General features: G+C 38.9%; 1 protein-coding gene across 1 annotated transcript in view; it reads right to left on the reverse strand.

The window, feature by feature from the left end:
* Positions 1-16,364, reverse strand: part of VPS13B (vacuolar protein sorting 13 homolog B) — a 476,916-nt gene that overhangs the window by 248,410 nt on the left and 212,142 nt on the right. The window contains 1 exon segment of the mRNA XM_037379063.1: positions 2,214-2,361. Within this exon segment, the coding sequence (XP_037234960.1) occupies positions 2,214-2,361 (148 nt within the window).

Consider the following 16,364-nt stretch of genomic DNA (forward strand, 5'->3'; position numbering starts at 1 on the left):
TAAAAGAAATGAAATAAAAGTTAAAAATTGTGGGAGTGAGAGACCTAGAAAAATTAGAAAGGAGAACAATCACAGGCACTCTATTTTTAGTTTCATAAGCTAGTCACTCATTCACTATACTCCAGCACATTATATACCTGTAAAGGAACAAAATGTAAAAGAAAGGATCTACTGAAACTTCTCTGAGAATGAGATCTCACCTTTCACACTTGCATCCATCCAACCTTTTCTAACCACTGTAACTGGTGGCTTTGTAACAAAGCAGAAGCAGTATTTTGTGACATGACATATGTGTTGGTTTTTACTGTCCCCTGAATCTTCCACTGCAAAGCCAATACTGACAAAGAGGGCACAAGACTAACTCCACAGGTTCTAATATCACATGAAGTTTCAGGAAGCTATACAGAGAACAAGCCTGTATGGCACTGCAGTGTGACATAAGCTCTCCTTTCTTTCTTTCTTTCTTTCTGGGAAATCTCTGTAGTCTACTGAAGCAGACAGACCACATCCCTTAAAATAATTTCATTAATTCAGACATCTGATAAACTGAATGAGTAAAGTAAGTAGTAGCTAACAAATGAAACCTTAAAAGCAAACTTTCTGGTTTTGCAGCAATGTGTGCTGTACTAACCAACTGAAATTGTATCTAGATATTGACCTCAAATTAAAAAGTGGAAGAAGTTGAGATACACAGAAATCCTTCTTTTACTTTTAGGACATTATAAATAAATTTATCATTTTATCATTTCTGCACTCACACACACAAACCTCCCCAAAAAAAGCAAAACTAGCATTCATGGCATTTCTAGATTTTGAACAATAACATTTTCCTTTAGGAGACTATTCCAGTGTGATTACATTATATTACTCAAGGTAAAAAATAACAAAGGCTAAAGATCAAAACTGGCTACCAGGCTCAGCAGGTACCAGGCCGGGACACTAATTTCCAAAACTCAAGCGCAAAGCTACTTCCACAAACAGTGACCTCCTGTGCCAGCAAATAGCTGGTTTTTGAATGTCAAATATTCAACATTACAGAAGTTCTCTAGCGAATTACACCTTTGTGCTTTGTCAACAGGCACAGGTAGAATTAACTTCAAGAAGAAATAAATCATATCATTTATGATGTAGATATAGCCGAACAGATGATAAATATAGTCAAAAGAAGAATATACTTAGTACTCATTTCATTACAGACAAAAATAAAGGAAATACATAAATGAATGATAAAAACAAAAAGATAAATGGTAAAACCAAAGGATATTCAAAAATGAAATAGAAAGAAGTCTTTGAAATTACTCTTATTTTACTACCAGTGATAATATGGCAACCCACATATCACTCAGAAAATGGATTCTCTGGTTTTAGTCCTTTTTAATCTCAAAGTATCAATTAAGCCTATCACTAACAGACAAGATTGTAATCTCAGTTTCAGCAGACAACATCTTGAAGTACTTCATGATTATCTGGAAATAAACATCAATGCAAAGGAAAAGAGAATTTGTTCCATGGATTTCAGAAGGATTACTAAAAGTCTCAGCTGGATAGTCACTTTTTTTGGATGATCTCCTTACTTGCAGACGGTACTATATGAATAAATTGCCTAGAAAATCCCAGAAAGCCGTAACATCTTGATTAGTGATAGCTAAGTTTAACTTTAGCACTCTTAAGTGGGCAGAAAATATTCCTCAATTTAATTATTTCTTCAACTCCACAAACAAAAGTGTCAACAATAGCATTTTCTATGGGACAAATTTTGAAAACAGTGAATCTTTCCTCCTTATGCACAAATCTTGACTTCCATACATGCCAGACTTTAAGCAATGTGAACAGACTGACTGAAATCAAAGACATTAATCAGACTTTATAAAGTCTGATAAAATTATGGACTGAAACATTAAATATCAAGGCCAAAAACAGATGTTCTATCAAAAGCACATCTCCTTTATCTCATTTTAGAAAATGTGTTACATGAAATTATCAGGACCCCAAAGATAGTACCTAAAGAAAAATGACAAGAAAATTAAACATGTATTTCCAAATTGCAAGTTTGATGCTATTTTTTTAATTTTAAAAGTTCAAATTCTATGGGAGAACATTTCTTTAAAACTGAAAGTTGTTCCAGTATTTGCACAGCCGATGCTGTTCAGTTGTGGATGAATGTTATTGATGGAGGTTGCAAAGGCAGAATGGCTAGTTTTAAGTGATCATACCTGTTACTGTTTTTGTTTTGACAGGACTGCTAGCATACTCAGAGGCTTGATTTGACTGCTGCCTTGCCAAAGGTGCACTTCCAACTGATGCTTCATCCTCTTTTTTTCGAGTTACTGACACACCAAGCGGAACAGTTCCAACAGACTGCTAGAAAAAGAAAAGCCTTGTGAACCCCTCAAACCCAAAACACATTAATACTAAATTATGTCACTGTCATGAGAAGCATGTCTTAAACTACGTATTTTGAAATGTATAGAAGACAACCTGAAATGATGATTGGAGCACATATATTTTCAAAACCAATTATGAAATGCTACATTCAGACTTGCACTTGTAATTCTTTATTTTAGTCCTGTCAGTCTGAAAAAAAGTCCTATGATAACAAAAAAGTGAAATAAAATTTATTAACTTAAAATACCATGCCTGTTAGCCAATCAAAATGTACGTGACTGAAGTTGGATGATCACCAAAGCTATATAATTATCTAAATGTTCAATAGAAACTGGAAAATTTTAGTCAGATGTCAAGATTCCGATGTTTTGCAAAGAAATTTATCAACCATCATTGAACTTCAAAAGAAAAGACACATTCATATTTATACATTATTATATTTGTTCCTCACATCTTAAATATAAAATTTAATTCTCACTACTAGTGATTTTGAATTGTTTTGTCTTCCAAGCGTATCAATAAATGAGAAAATGCTCAAAATATGACACTGCTAAACAAAACTGAAGGCATTAAAATCTAGTTTGAAGGACTGCATCCATATTTTAAGATTAGAAAAGTGAAGTGTATTAATACACATGGGTTCTGGAACTAGAGGTCCACAAACGAATACAGTTTATTAGCTTTGTTACTTTTTTTTTTTTTAAATTAATGTGAGCTAGAAAAGACAAAATCATTAAAAAAAATTAGATTCTCTGTTTTGCTGGACAGTTGGCTGTTAGCATTTTGCCGTAGCATTAGCTACTATGTAAATTGTAGATTTATCCTAGTTGACAAAAGCAGAAAATTTCTATTGTTGATATTGCAGAGGATTACCATTTAAAGATGACTAAAGTTTTTTTGTAAAGATCAGACACTAAGATTACATGCATCTTAATCAATTTTTGTGTAATTTAATTTTGTTGGTATTGGAGTGAAAATGTAATCCATATAGCTGTGTAATGAGAAACCTCACACGTTGCATTAGGAATCTCTGTGGGAAACAAATTCGTGTGAGGCAGGCAATGTGCTTGTAAATTTTCTCCAATAGAAAACAGATCACTGAATCAAGCAGTGTGCAACACGTGCACACATACAAAACCCCAAAACAAACAGAAAAATCATTTAATTGAAGGAGAATTACTTCCAAACGCCTTCGCCATTTTCCACTATAAAAGTAAATTAAAATAAGAAGGACAATCAACTATTTAATCCTACTCCAGTGAAAACAATCAACATATATATACAGTGGTATGCAAAGTTAATAGGAAAATACTAACGTCAATGACAAACAGAACTCCCATTTGTCCTCCTCTCTGAACCTACGAGCATCAGCTTTGTCTCCAAAAGAACTAAAAAGTCATTCCGGAATACAGTAACATGCCACTTCGGTGTCCTCTAGCCATAACAACAAAAAACCCCACCAGCTTGGAACAGAAGAGTTTTACACTACAGAAATACTTCCCACATGCATAGAGAGCATCTGAAGATTTCTAAACTTTTGTCACACACTTTACATCACTTATTTTCAAGATTTAGCAGTTTATCTGATACCACCTTTCCTAAGGCAAAGGCATGTGCAGCTCTCCCATGACAGCAACTGTTGAGCCATGATTTGGCAATTCTCAGTGTAACGCTGCAAGAACACTGACTTGCCAAAGTGAAGCAAGGCTTTCTGAAGAACGAACACAGACAATACAAGACAGTACAAAAGGCAAGAGGATGGAAATACCGTCTGAAGAAGCAGTATCTATTTCTGAACCACTGAAGAAATGGATTAGCAAAATATAATAATAATGGTACACCGCTAGTCATATAGTGAAAAACATCAAGGCTATCGCAGCCAGAGAAAGCTGGAAAAAATTATGACCAAATATTGAGTGCTTGAGTGCTGGTCTGGACAATGAAACAGCTGTTTCATCTTTGCTCACTGAAATCAAGCCTGATGTTGCTGTTGATGACACCCAGTACAATCTTGTCAGGTTTTTGGCAAAAGATTTCTGGTTAAAAGAATGCAGAAGATGAAAGATCAGCGTCGAACTAGATGGAAAAGGATCATCAAGATTTGGGTTTTAGCACAAACTGATGAGGAAATTGTGGCTTGTGAAATAGCAGATGACAAGAGCCCCACAGCTGTATGAGAAGATGAATCTGATGGGAAAGGAGACATTGCAGGCAAGTGTTATCATAAGCATTTCATCACAAGAATCCAAAAAGCAAGCTACAAAGTAATAGCTAGTCAAGTTTAACACACCTCCTTAGGATGTAAGCTTTACGGTTACTAACTGGTAATGTTTCAAAGAAGATAAATAAAGAACATTTAACAAAGTTATGGAACTATAGCAACATTTATATCAGGTTTTGTTGACGTGAAGTCAAAATCAGATTCTGTTCTGGATTACTGACCACAGATTTATCAATGCAATAATGTTTTGTGGCTATTGTATGCTGACTAGTAGATTAGTAATAATTCACAGCACTCAAAATAAGAAAATTTACTACTTCTCCAGTATAATTATTACAATTAACTTTTAAAATGCTGGCTAAGAACTACAGGAAAGCTATCCTTTTCCACATCTAAATTTTACTGACACAAATAATCTAATACATTACACACCACGTTAAGTATGTGTACACAAAGCACACACATATATACACTATTTATGCATGTAAGTGGATCAATAGCTACAGATTGTATTTTTTACTTCATACTGTGTGATTGCTCAACTTGCCTTTGGAAATGATAAAGATCTACAATCAGAGAAAGGCACAGAACAATAGCTAAAAACCAACCTGCCAAAAATACCAAACCCAAGGTATTTCCTGATTTATGTGGAGACACGCCAACTAACTGAAGCTAAAATAACCTGTAAAAAGGGCTAGTGGAAATTTTCCCCAGGTAGAATAAATTGATATTTTATTTTACTTGGGATTTTCAGTAATTAAGTATTTTATTTCCAAATTGTAACTTCCCATGAGTGTGAGGCTAATTAGGATGCAGTCAGATCTGGGAACATGAGAAATGCATTCTAAAGAAAACTTGACCAACTGAGCAGATGAGTATCTGTACTTCGAGTGATGCCTATACAGTCACCTCCCTGGTAACAAACCAAAGGCAAAAGAATACTCCAAGACAGGAACTTAAATATTATTAGTAAAGGAAAAAATGAAGCGCTAGTTTGTGAAATGTTGGATTCAGAAGCATCAGCCCAGATGCAGCCATCTTTGACATGACAGCAAACCCACCTACCCCATATGGTGGATGCTGCATGCACACAGACTGATGTGTAGATGTGCAGTAGCTTGAAACCAGTAAGCAGGAAGAAAAATTAATGAAGTCTTTGGAATGGGGACAGAAGACAGTTCTAGTCAAGACAAGATGTTTTATGAACATCTAAGTTCTGTTATGCAATTACTATCCGCCTCGGAGAAGAACATGCTGCAAGACTGTCCGTGCTGTGCCAGAACAAGTTCCAACAGCAAGAAGAATAAACCTTGCCCACCTTGCAACACGTTCTAATATCGAAGTCACAATTGTTGCTTGACTACAGTTACTTTTCATTGCTTTGATTTCTGAGATTAATATAAGCATACACCTAAATTGCTTCAGAGAACTCAAAGAAAAGCATTAGCCTAGTTCCTAATTAAAATTAAATTAATGAAATTAGATTAGTTAAAATTAAATTAATTCCTAATTAAAAAGAATAGGCATGCCTAACCCTTGGAGTCATGAAAGCACTTTCTTTCCTGGGAGATGAACTTGATAATTCAAATGAAATTCTGACACAGCTTCAGGTAGGAGTTTCAGGTATGCTCAGAAAAGTGCTCTGCCAGGATAGAAGCCCAATCACTGACTAGCTGCAATCTTTCCCAACTTAGGTTATGGACTGATGTCAGCCAAGAACCCCCTCATTTTCACCAACTGATGAAAGCATTCTATCAGCAGTTTCAAGGGGCATCTGAAAGTACAAGATACAAGGTTCAATTCCCGTACAGCTTTAGTTCCTCAAGTAAGCCGCAACTTCTTTCTTATGTCCCTCAGCAACTTTGTGTTCCTTGGGGTAAGAGATGACAGATCCCAATAGAGATAAACACAGTGCTTTTGGCCTGCAAACAGTATCAGAAATCAAAGCCTATTACAATTTCTGCACACCAAGTAGATAATTATGTCTACTGTAGAAACATGCTTGTTTCACCAAAGCCTTTCCTGCTATTTATCAAGGTAGAAAAGAAAAACTAGAACTAAAGGAGGACAACACAGCTCCACCCTCCACAGCCAACTTTGCTACAACATGGAAAAAATCTTAAATTTGGGTACTGAAATGTACCCATACATTATGTCGTTCATTCACTGCCATTCATTATCAGAAATGTTTGGCTCTTAAAAGACACACAAATCTGCAATATTCCAAAGGCCATCCTAAACCAGATCAAATTTGAGGAATTAATTGTTCTACATGAATCTACTGACCAAGTCACGATGATAAAATTATTTCATCTTAGGCAAACACTCCAGAGAGACCTCTGATTGAAGAATTGCCCAAAGCATACCATCAAGAATTGCTAATATTCTCAGCTCACAATGCACTTCCCATAAAGCAGCGAAAAGATTTTATAACACAGCAAAATTCCTAAGATAATGGTAGAGAAAACACAAAATGAGCAGAGAAAAAACTTGAAGAAAAAAAAATGGATTAAATTGAATTGTTAATGACCAATTCTGTAATCTACCTACCCTGCTGATGAAAAATTCTTGGTTTTGAATTGCGATACACATTCTTCCATGGTATAGATGTTCATGAAAAAAGGGAGAAATTCGGATTATGGAATTGGTTAGGTGTATTACATTCCAGTGCTTTAAAGCATGATGAATCTGGAAGACGCGCAATGTCTTCTCCTTATTTGTTCCTGTACATCACTAAAGAGGTCCTCCCTGCACGGCTGGGTTTACATCTACTCCATTACTGAAATGCTCATTAAATTAGGCAGCAACACACAGATGTGTACAGAACAGCCAAAGAGAATGACAGAAATATGCAGCTATACATCTTTCTATTATACATCTACATGTAAGTGTAGGTAGACATTTTTGATAGTTTAGTCTTTACTACAATTAGTCATTTTATCTCACAGAAATGACTTATGTAAGGAAAGTATTGACCAGCCATGAAGGCTTTACAGTAATGTGCATTTGAGAAAGATTACATGCACTCATTTATATATTGACTGCAAAAAGTACCACATACCTGACTGTCTCACATCAAAGTATAGCTAATGCTTTTTTACCAAGGAAAACAAACTCTTCAAATATTTATCTGTGCAAAGCTAAGTATGGGCTTTTATAAGAGAGTAAATATATGAAAACCACTACTGATTTACAAAAATAAAACAAGCTACATCTGAAAAAATCTTCAAAAAATAGTCAACATAAAATATCAAATTTCTGCAAACAAGGCCTCTAAATGTAGCTTTGTTTTGCTTTTTAATAGGCAGGCAATGTTAACAAGCAGTAAACAGCATTCACAGAGGTCAATCTCCATAGTGGTATCTTTCCCAAATTCTGTTCAAATTAGCCTTTCGTAAAACATTAAAGAGCACAGCTTTTCAACATGGATTTCAGACCAAAGAAATAAAACAGGCTTAAGCATACATTACAGATACGTTGAGTTAAAGAACTGTTAAAAAGCTGTAACTTAAAAAGTAAAGCAACTGGTGCACATACTACACTAACACATCTTACACACTTCACAAAAACAATCCATACAGACTAAAGTATCTAAAAAAAATGAAGGGCAATTTTGACTAAAACATAGAAGAACATTAAAAAAAAATTCAACTCAAACTTCTGTGCCAGTTTAAACCCTGCTAAAATCAAGTACAGGTTCATCAATCATCAAGAAGAGTACGTAAAATGTCTTTCGAATTTACTGCTCCAGCTTCATGGATAACTACCAGTTACTGAAAAACAATGTTGGTAACAAAAGCCTATTTCATAAAAGGCTAACAAATTCCGGGTGTGTGTGTGTGTGTGTGTGTGTGTGTGTGTGATTATTTTTAACACCCAGATAATGTAAAATACTTGATTTTGATGTGGAACTTATGGATGGACTGCGACATATCTGGCTCATACTAATTTTCCTTTGAGCACTCACACAGACTGTATATAAAACAGAATAATCAGATTTTTATCAGATTTATTCTTAATGCATTGATTCTTAAAATGTAGAGCTGAAGAGCAAAACATTTACATTCAAAAAATTTACCCATGTATCCAACATAATATTCTTTATAAACACTGATATCTTTAAATATTTCTTAGTATTGCCATTTCATAAGTATAACACACCAAATGTCAATACAAAAAAAATTGTCATTCAATAACTTCCTCCAGAATGCTTTTCACCTATTCTTCAGGTTTTGAACTGAAAGAAAGCAAAATCGGAGGGTTTTTTTTAATTTATTCTGTCATATTAAGTACTAAAAAGTTGAGAAGCAATGTATTAAACATTTGAACTATTACATAATAGGTTAATTAAAAAATGGCATGAAAAAGTCACTCTTTATCGTATACATTAAGCCAGGCTGGATGGGGCTTTGGACAGCCTGGTCTGGTGGAAGGTGTCCCTGCCCATGGCAGGGGGGTTGGAACTACATGACTTTTAAGGTCCCTTCCAGCCCAAACCGTTCTGTGATTCTATCAAGCTCTGGTTGTTGTGGTTTTTCTTTTTCTTTTCTAACAATTTGCTGCATGTGTAGAAGGTGCTGAAGTAAAATATCTTTAAGATATGTCTAGTTATACAAGTGAAAACCTAAGGATTTTGGAAGTAAGGTTTGAACTCCAAGTTGCAGTACTCTGATTTATAACGTTTATTCCTTACTCTGTACCAAGACTCAAAGTTATTTCAGCTCAGTATTATAAATAATAAACTAATACAGCTTAAGAAAATCAATTCCAGCAATTGCTGCCACTTTAATATATGTTCTGTCTTGGGTGTTCTGAGTTTGGGGTTTTTTTTAACCCACTAGCTGGCAAAGGTTTCTTCTGGTGGTGATTACTGCACACTGTACAGCACAGTGCTTGAAACAGGAAAGATGATCTTCCAGTAGTTTCTTTTTCTAGACAAAGCAGCATGTAGTATTTTGCTGTGCTGATTATCTGGAAAGACCATCAGCTGGTGATTAGGTGAAAACACTCTCATGACAACAATTATCTTTTCCTTACCTCTTCCCCTCTCTGTTATCAACCTGTGGAGGATTTTTTCTCCCTTTTTCTGACACTAAACTGTATTCTCTTCCGTTTGTACATTATTCAGAGCCATTAGATATGAAATCAACACAAAATATTTTTGAAAAATGTGTATAAGCTGTATAAGTATTATGTAATCTTAACTAACTCCTTGTGTTCACTTGAGTTTAAAAAAGGAAAGGAGTGGGAGGGCAAAAGAGCTAAAAAAGAGCCAACTGAAACATTTAATTGTCTACGGGAATACACATTGAAATGAAGTCAGGAAACTCATAAGCTGCTTTTCTGCCTGCAAAAGGCTTAGGTACTGAATGCCTTCTTCACCTCAGTCTTTACTAGCAAGACCAGCCTTGAAACCCAGCTACTTGGAGACTAATGGGAAATGATGAAGCAAGGAAGATGGAACCCTCAGTGGAAGAGGACAAGGACAGGGAATACCTCTAAACATATATAAGTCCATGGGTGCTCATGGGATGCAGCCACAAGTGCCGAGAGAGTTGGCAGATGTCATCACAAGGTCACTTTTGATGTTCTTTGAACAATCATGGCAATTGGGAGAGGTGCCTGAGGACAGGAAGAACGTAACTGTCACTTCTATCTTCAAGGGCAAGAAGGAAGACCCAGCCAGCCAGCCTCAGTCCTTGGGAATGTGACGGAACAACTAATCCTGGAAACCACTTGCATGCATATGAAGGACAAGAAGGTGACTGGGAGTAATCAGCATAGCTTCATCAAGTGGAAGTCATTCTTGACCAATTTGTCAACATTTTATGATTAAATGATTGGCTTGGTAGATGAAGGGAGAGCAGTGGCTATTGTCTACCTTGACTTCAGTAAGGCCTTTGATGCTGTCTCCCATAAGATCTTCACCAAGAAGCTCATGAAGTAGGGACTGGAAGAACAGACAGTGAAGTAGACTGAAAACTCGTTGAATGGCTGGGCCCAGAGCACAGTGGTCAGTGGAGCAAAGTCTAATTGGACTCCAGTAAGTAGTGATGTACCCTGGGGTCAACAACGGGTCCAATCCTGTTCAATATCTTCATTAATAGGAGGAATGATTACTATGCCAAAGGGTTGTGCTGCTATCCAGAGGGACTGTGACAGGCTGGAAAAATGGGCTGACAAGAATCTCATGAAGTTCAACAATGAGGAGTACAAAGTCCTGCAAATGGAGAGGACCAACCTCACATGCCAGTATATGCTGAGCGCTGCCCAGCTGGAAAGCAGCTTTGCAGAAATCATCCTGGTGGACACCAGATTGAACAACAGCCAACAAACTGACCTTGCTGCAGACAAGGTGAATGGTGTCCTGGGCTGCACTAGACAAAGTACTGCCAGCAAGTCAAGGGAAGTGATCCTTCACCTCTATTCAGTGCTGGGTCTAGTTCTGGACTCCCCAGTACAAGAGAGACATGGACATACTGGAGAGAGTCCATCAAAGGGTCACGAAGATGATTAAGGGACTGGAGCATCTTTCATACGAGGGACGGTTCAGCCTGGAGAAGAGAAGGCTCATGGAGGACCTCAAAGTATAAAAATACCTGAAGGGAGGGTGCAAAGAAGATGTAGCCAGGCTTTTCTCTGTGTGGTGCCCAGTGACAGAACCAGAGCAACGGGCACAGACTGAAAGACAGAAAGCTCCCTCTGAATGTGAAGAATCATGTTTTTACTGTAGGTGATGACTGAGCACTGAACGGGCTCCTTATTGAGCAAGACCTCATACAACTTACCGTAATAACTAACAGGATTTTTCAGACTTCACACATAAGAAAACTAAAGAGTTTGCTTTGACTTCTGTTCAAAGAGAGATATTAATTCTACTCCTAACTAATATCAACACAAGCAGCACTGGCTTTGCCATATCACCTTTTAACGAAAACATGCTGCACATTATACCGTACAGTATGCACAGAGATGACAGAACTTACTACTACAAACTGTTTCAGTAGTTTCCTCTATTATTACTGGGAAAATTTACAAATTATAAACTTGCAACAAACATGTTAAATTAAGGACATCAAAAGCATGCAATAAACCTCTGTGCTTCTTTTTGTGTTTTGTACATATAGACTCATTATTTCATTTCTACCAAACCAAATTTTGTAAGAAGTGCTACTACCCATGATGAAAATTCAGTTATGCTCCTCAGAATGGCATTATTCTGACCTGTGCCCAGTATCACCAACTAGGTAAAAGGTAATAATGGACAAGCCAATAGATACAGAAGCGGCTTATTTTATGCAATGCTTTCACTTCAGCAAAGAAACTCAAGAACTACACCACTTTATTTCTAGTAGGCATGAGAAGAATTCAAAAGCAATATGCAGATCCGTTCAAGCATTGGATTTTTAGACTCCAATGTTCCCATTGTTTCTGTGCTTCAAAGGGGACAATGGAAAACTTAGACATGTGTGTCGAAATTCAGAATGGATACAGAAGAACAAGTTATATTTACATCCATTTACCCTAGACCATATAGCCACAACAGCAACCACACATATCATTATTCAAATACATAACCGCAGCCACATTTTCATATGCAGTGACATTTTGTAACAAGAAGGTAATATGCTACAATGCCATTCGCTGAAAGCATCTGGCACTAAATATTGCACTGTATTTCAAAAATTATGCAGAAGCCTTAAAGACTGGTTCTATTTTCAATGTTTCCTCTTTTTTTTATTTTATTTTGCAAGTTAATTTAAAATAAATGTAAGGATAAATGATGTAATTTGCACACCATACAGAAAAATAACTTATGTAGAAGGGTTGCATATCAAGTGAATTTCCAAATTCTGGACTTTGTGTTTATCTAAAGAAAATGTTAATCCCCTTCTCCTGCAAACAGTTGTCATACATAAAATTCCATATAGGAACAAGTCAGAAAATTTCCTTCTAATGATAATGGAAGCAGCAAAAAAAATTAGTGTAGTCTTAATACCCAGGATTTTAAAATCTTTTACTTCTAGCCTAAATATATGAATAACCTGTTAATATTCAGTGATTATTGTACCCAACTTCACTTTTCATTTAAATAGCTTCTCTCTCCTTTTTGTGTTTACCTTTAGTCAGACCTTTTAAATCCTCATTTATCATTCATCACATTTTTTCAGACACCATTTCAGAACATATAAGGACACATAACATAGTGTACTAGATAGTACATAAACACGGTTAAAGAGTTTGTAACCTTAATGTACAAAATAGACACAGTTGGTAAAGGAGGGGAGAAAGTATCAAGTAACATCTGTACAAACTAAGTAACATAATGGCCTCAGCTATCACACTAGTTCTACAATTACTAGCTGCTGGGAAGCAAATAGAGTCATTTTAGTGATAGTCTAACAGTAATAAAGGAAAAGCTGTAGTCTTTACTGGGCCATGTGTACCCCACACCCCAACACAACAGTTTTTCTGCTTCTTCTATTCATTGTATAAAGTATCAGGAAGGCCAAAGAGAATTACTATTCTTGGTAGCTTCATCACCTTAATATTAAAGAAGACACAGTATGGCTTTATGGAAAAAGTAATTGAAAATTTACATCTTTTGTAAAAACTCATTTACTTCCATACTTACTTCTGTCCTATCATGTTTCAGCTTACAATGTTAAGTATGTTCTGGTATTTCTAACTTTTAGTGCTTTCAGACACCAATCCATTACATTACACACAGTGAGTATTTCAGTAAAGACATACATTATATGTACTACCAAACTGGCATTATAAACCTAAGAATCCAGGAGTAATGATTAAAAGGTAAACAAATCTGAAGTTCCGGTACGTAAAGGCATAACTATTTCTGAGGAGCCAGACAATCAGAAGCTTTCATGGCTATAGCTGCGGTTCCAAATAAATTAATAATTTAACTTATTGAACTCAAAATGTTATTACTTGATAGCATGTGTACACAGAACCAAACATACTAAAACATTATAAGAATCTGTTTTCAGATAAAACTCACAATTTTGACCTGCTCAAAATGACAGAGCAAAACACCTCTTTTAAGCAGAAATTAAAATTTAAAATATCTTAACAATTAAGATATCTGAATCACACATCAAACTTCTAAAGTGATGTACTTTATTTTCTTCCATTGCAGTTCTGTAAGACTGATGGTTATAGAATCATAGAACCATTCTGTTGGAGAAAGACCTTTGAGATCATGAAGTCCAACCATTAACCCAGCACTGCCAAGTTCACCACTAAACCATGTCCCTAAACACCACATATACACACTTTTTAAACACCCCCAGTGGTGGTGATTCCACCACCTCCCTGGGCAGCCTGTTCCACTGCTTGACCACCCTTTCAGTGAAGAATGTTTTCCTAATATCCAATCTAAACCTCCCCTGGTGTAACATGAGGCCATTTCCCCTTGTTCTGTTGCTTGTTACTTGGGAGAAGAGACCGACCCCCCCCTGCCTACAGCCTCCTCTCAAGGCAGCTGCAGAGAGCAATGAGGTCCCCCTTGAGACTCCTCTACAGGCTAAACACCCCCAGCTCCCTCAGCCGCTCCTCACAAGACCTGTGCTCCAGACCCTTCACCAGCTCCGTTGCCCTTCTCTGGACACGCTCCAGCACCTCAATGTCCCTCCTGAAGCGAGGGGCCTCACCAGTGCTGAGTACAGGGGGACGATCACCGCCCTGGTCCTGCTGGCCATACAGTTTCTGATACAGGCCAGGATGCTGTGGGCCCCCTTGCCCCCCGGGCACACTGCTGGCTCATGCCCAGCCGGCCGTCAGCCAGCTCCCCCAGGCCCTTTTCCCCCAAGCAGCTTCCCAGCCGCTCTGCCCCAGCCTGCAGCGCTGCCTGGGGCTGCTGTGACCCAAGGGCAGGGCCCAGCACTGAGCCTGGTTGAACCTCCTACAACTGGGCTCGGCCCATCGGTCCAGCCTGCCCAGATCCCTCTGCAGAGCCTCCTGCCCTCCAGCAGAGCAACACTCCCACCCAGCTTGGTGTCACCTGCAAACTTACTGAGGGTGCCCTTGTCCAGATCATCGATAAAGGTATTAAACAGGACTGGCCCCAGCACTGAGCCCTGGGGAACGACAGTTGTGACCAGCCACTGGCTGGATGTTACTCCATTCACCCCCACTCTTCGGGCTCAGCCATCCAGCCAGCTTGTAACTCAGCATAGAGTGTGCCTGTCCAAGCCACAAGGAGCCCGTTTCTCCAGGAAAATTATGTGGGAGAGTGTCAAAGGTTTCACTAAGGTCCAGGTAGACAACATCCACAGCCTGTCTCTCATCCACTAGGTGGGTCACCTTGTCACAGAAGGACATCAGGTCAGTCCAGCAGGACCTGCCTTTCATAACCCCATGCTGGCTGGGCCTGATCCCCTGGTTGTCCTGCACATGCTGTGATGGCGCTCAGGATGACCTGCTCCACAACCTTCCCTGGCACCAAGGTCAGGCTGACAGGCCTGTAGTCCCCTGGATCCTCCTTCCAGCAGATGGGTGTCACATTGCTTGACCTCCCGTCTTCTGGGACCTCCCCAGCTACCCAGGACTGTTGACAAATGATGGAAAGCGGCTTGGTGAGCTCCTCTGCCAGCTCCCTCAGTAACCTCAGGTGGATCCCACGTGACCCCATAGACTTGTGTGTGTCCAGGTGGAGCACCAGGTCGCTGACTGTTTCCTCCTGGATTGTGGGGACTTTATTCTGCTCCTCATCCCTGTCTCCCAGCCCAGGGGCCTGAGTAGCCTGAGGGTAACTGGCCTTGCTATTAGAGACTGAGGTAAAGAAAGCATTAAGCACCTCACCCTTTTCCTCATCCTCTGTGGCAGTGTTTCCCCCCGCCATCCAATAGAGGATGCATATAATCCTTGGCCCTCTTTTTGTTTCTAATGCATTTATAAAAACATTTTTTTTTACCGTTTACAGCAGTGGCCAGCCTGAGTTCTAGTTGGACGTTTGCCCCTCTAATCTTTTCCCTGCATAACCTTGTGACATCCTTACAGACCTCCTGAGCTCCCTGCCCCTTCTTCCAGAGGTGGTAAACTCTCCTTTTCCCCCTGAGTTCCAGCCAAAGCTCTCTGTTCAGCCAGGCTGGTTGTCTTCCCCACTGGCTCGTCTTTCGGCATAGAGGGACAGCCTGCTCCTGCACCTTTGAGACCACCTTGCTGAAGAATGCCGTCTTCCTGCACCTTGGCCCTTCAGAGCTCTCTCCTAAGGGACTCCATCAACCAGGCTCCTAAACAGGCCAGAGCCGGCCCTCCGGCAGTCCAAGGCAGTGGTTCTTCTGACTCTCCTCCTTACTTCTCTAAGAATCAAAAGTACATCTCTTGATCGCTATGCTCAAGGCGTCCTCTGACCACCGCATCACCCACCAGCCCTGACCTGTCTGTAAAGAGCAGGTCCATTGGGACATCTCCCCTGGCTGGCTCCCTGACCAGCTGTGTCAGGCAGGCATCTTCCACACACTCCAGGAACCTCCTAGACATTTTCCTCTCTGCTGTGTTGCATTTCCAGTGGACATCCAGTATATTGGATCTCCCATGAGAACAAGGACTAGCAATCTTAAGACTTCTCCCAGCTGCTTGTAGAATATTCCATCTGCCTTTTCATCCTGGTTAGGCTGTCTATAACAGACTCCCACTAGGATATCCGTATTGTTGGCCCTTCCCCTCATTCTTACCCATGAACTCTCAACCCTGCTATCACCCATCACTAAGCTCCAGGCAGTCGAAACACTCCCTG

Source organism: Falco rusticolus, chromosome 3, assembly GCF_015220075.1.
Source record: "Falco rusticolus isolate bFalRus1 chromosome 3, bFalRus1.pri, whole genome shotgun sequence".
Classification (NCBI taxonomy): domain Eukaryota; kingdom Metazoa; phylum Chordata; class Aves; order Falconiformes; family Falconidae; genus Falco; species Falco rusticolus.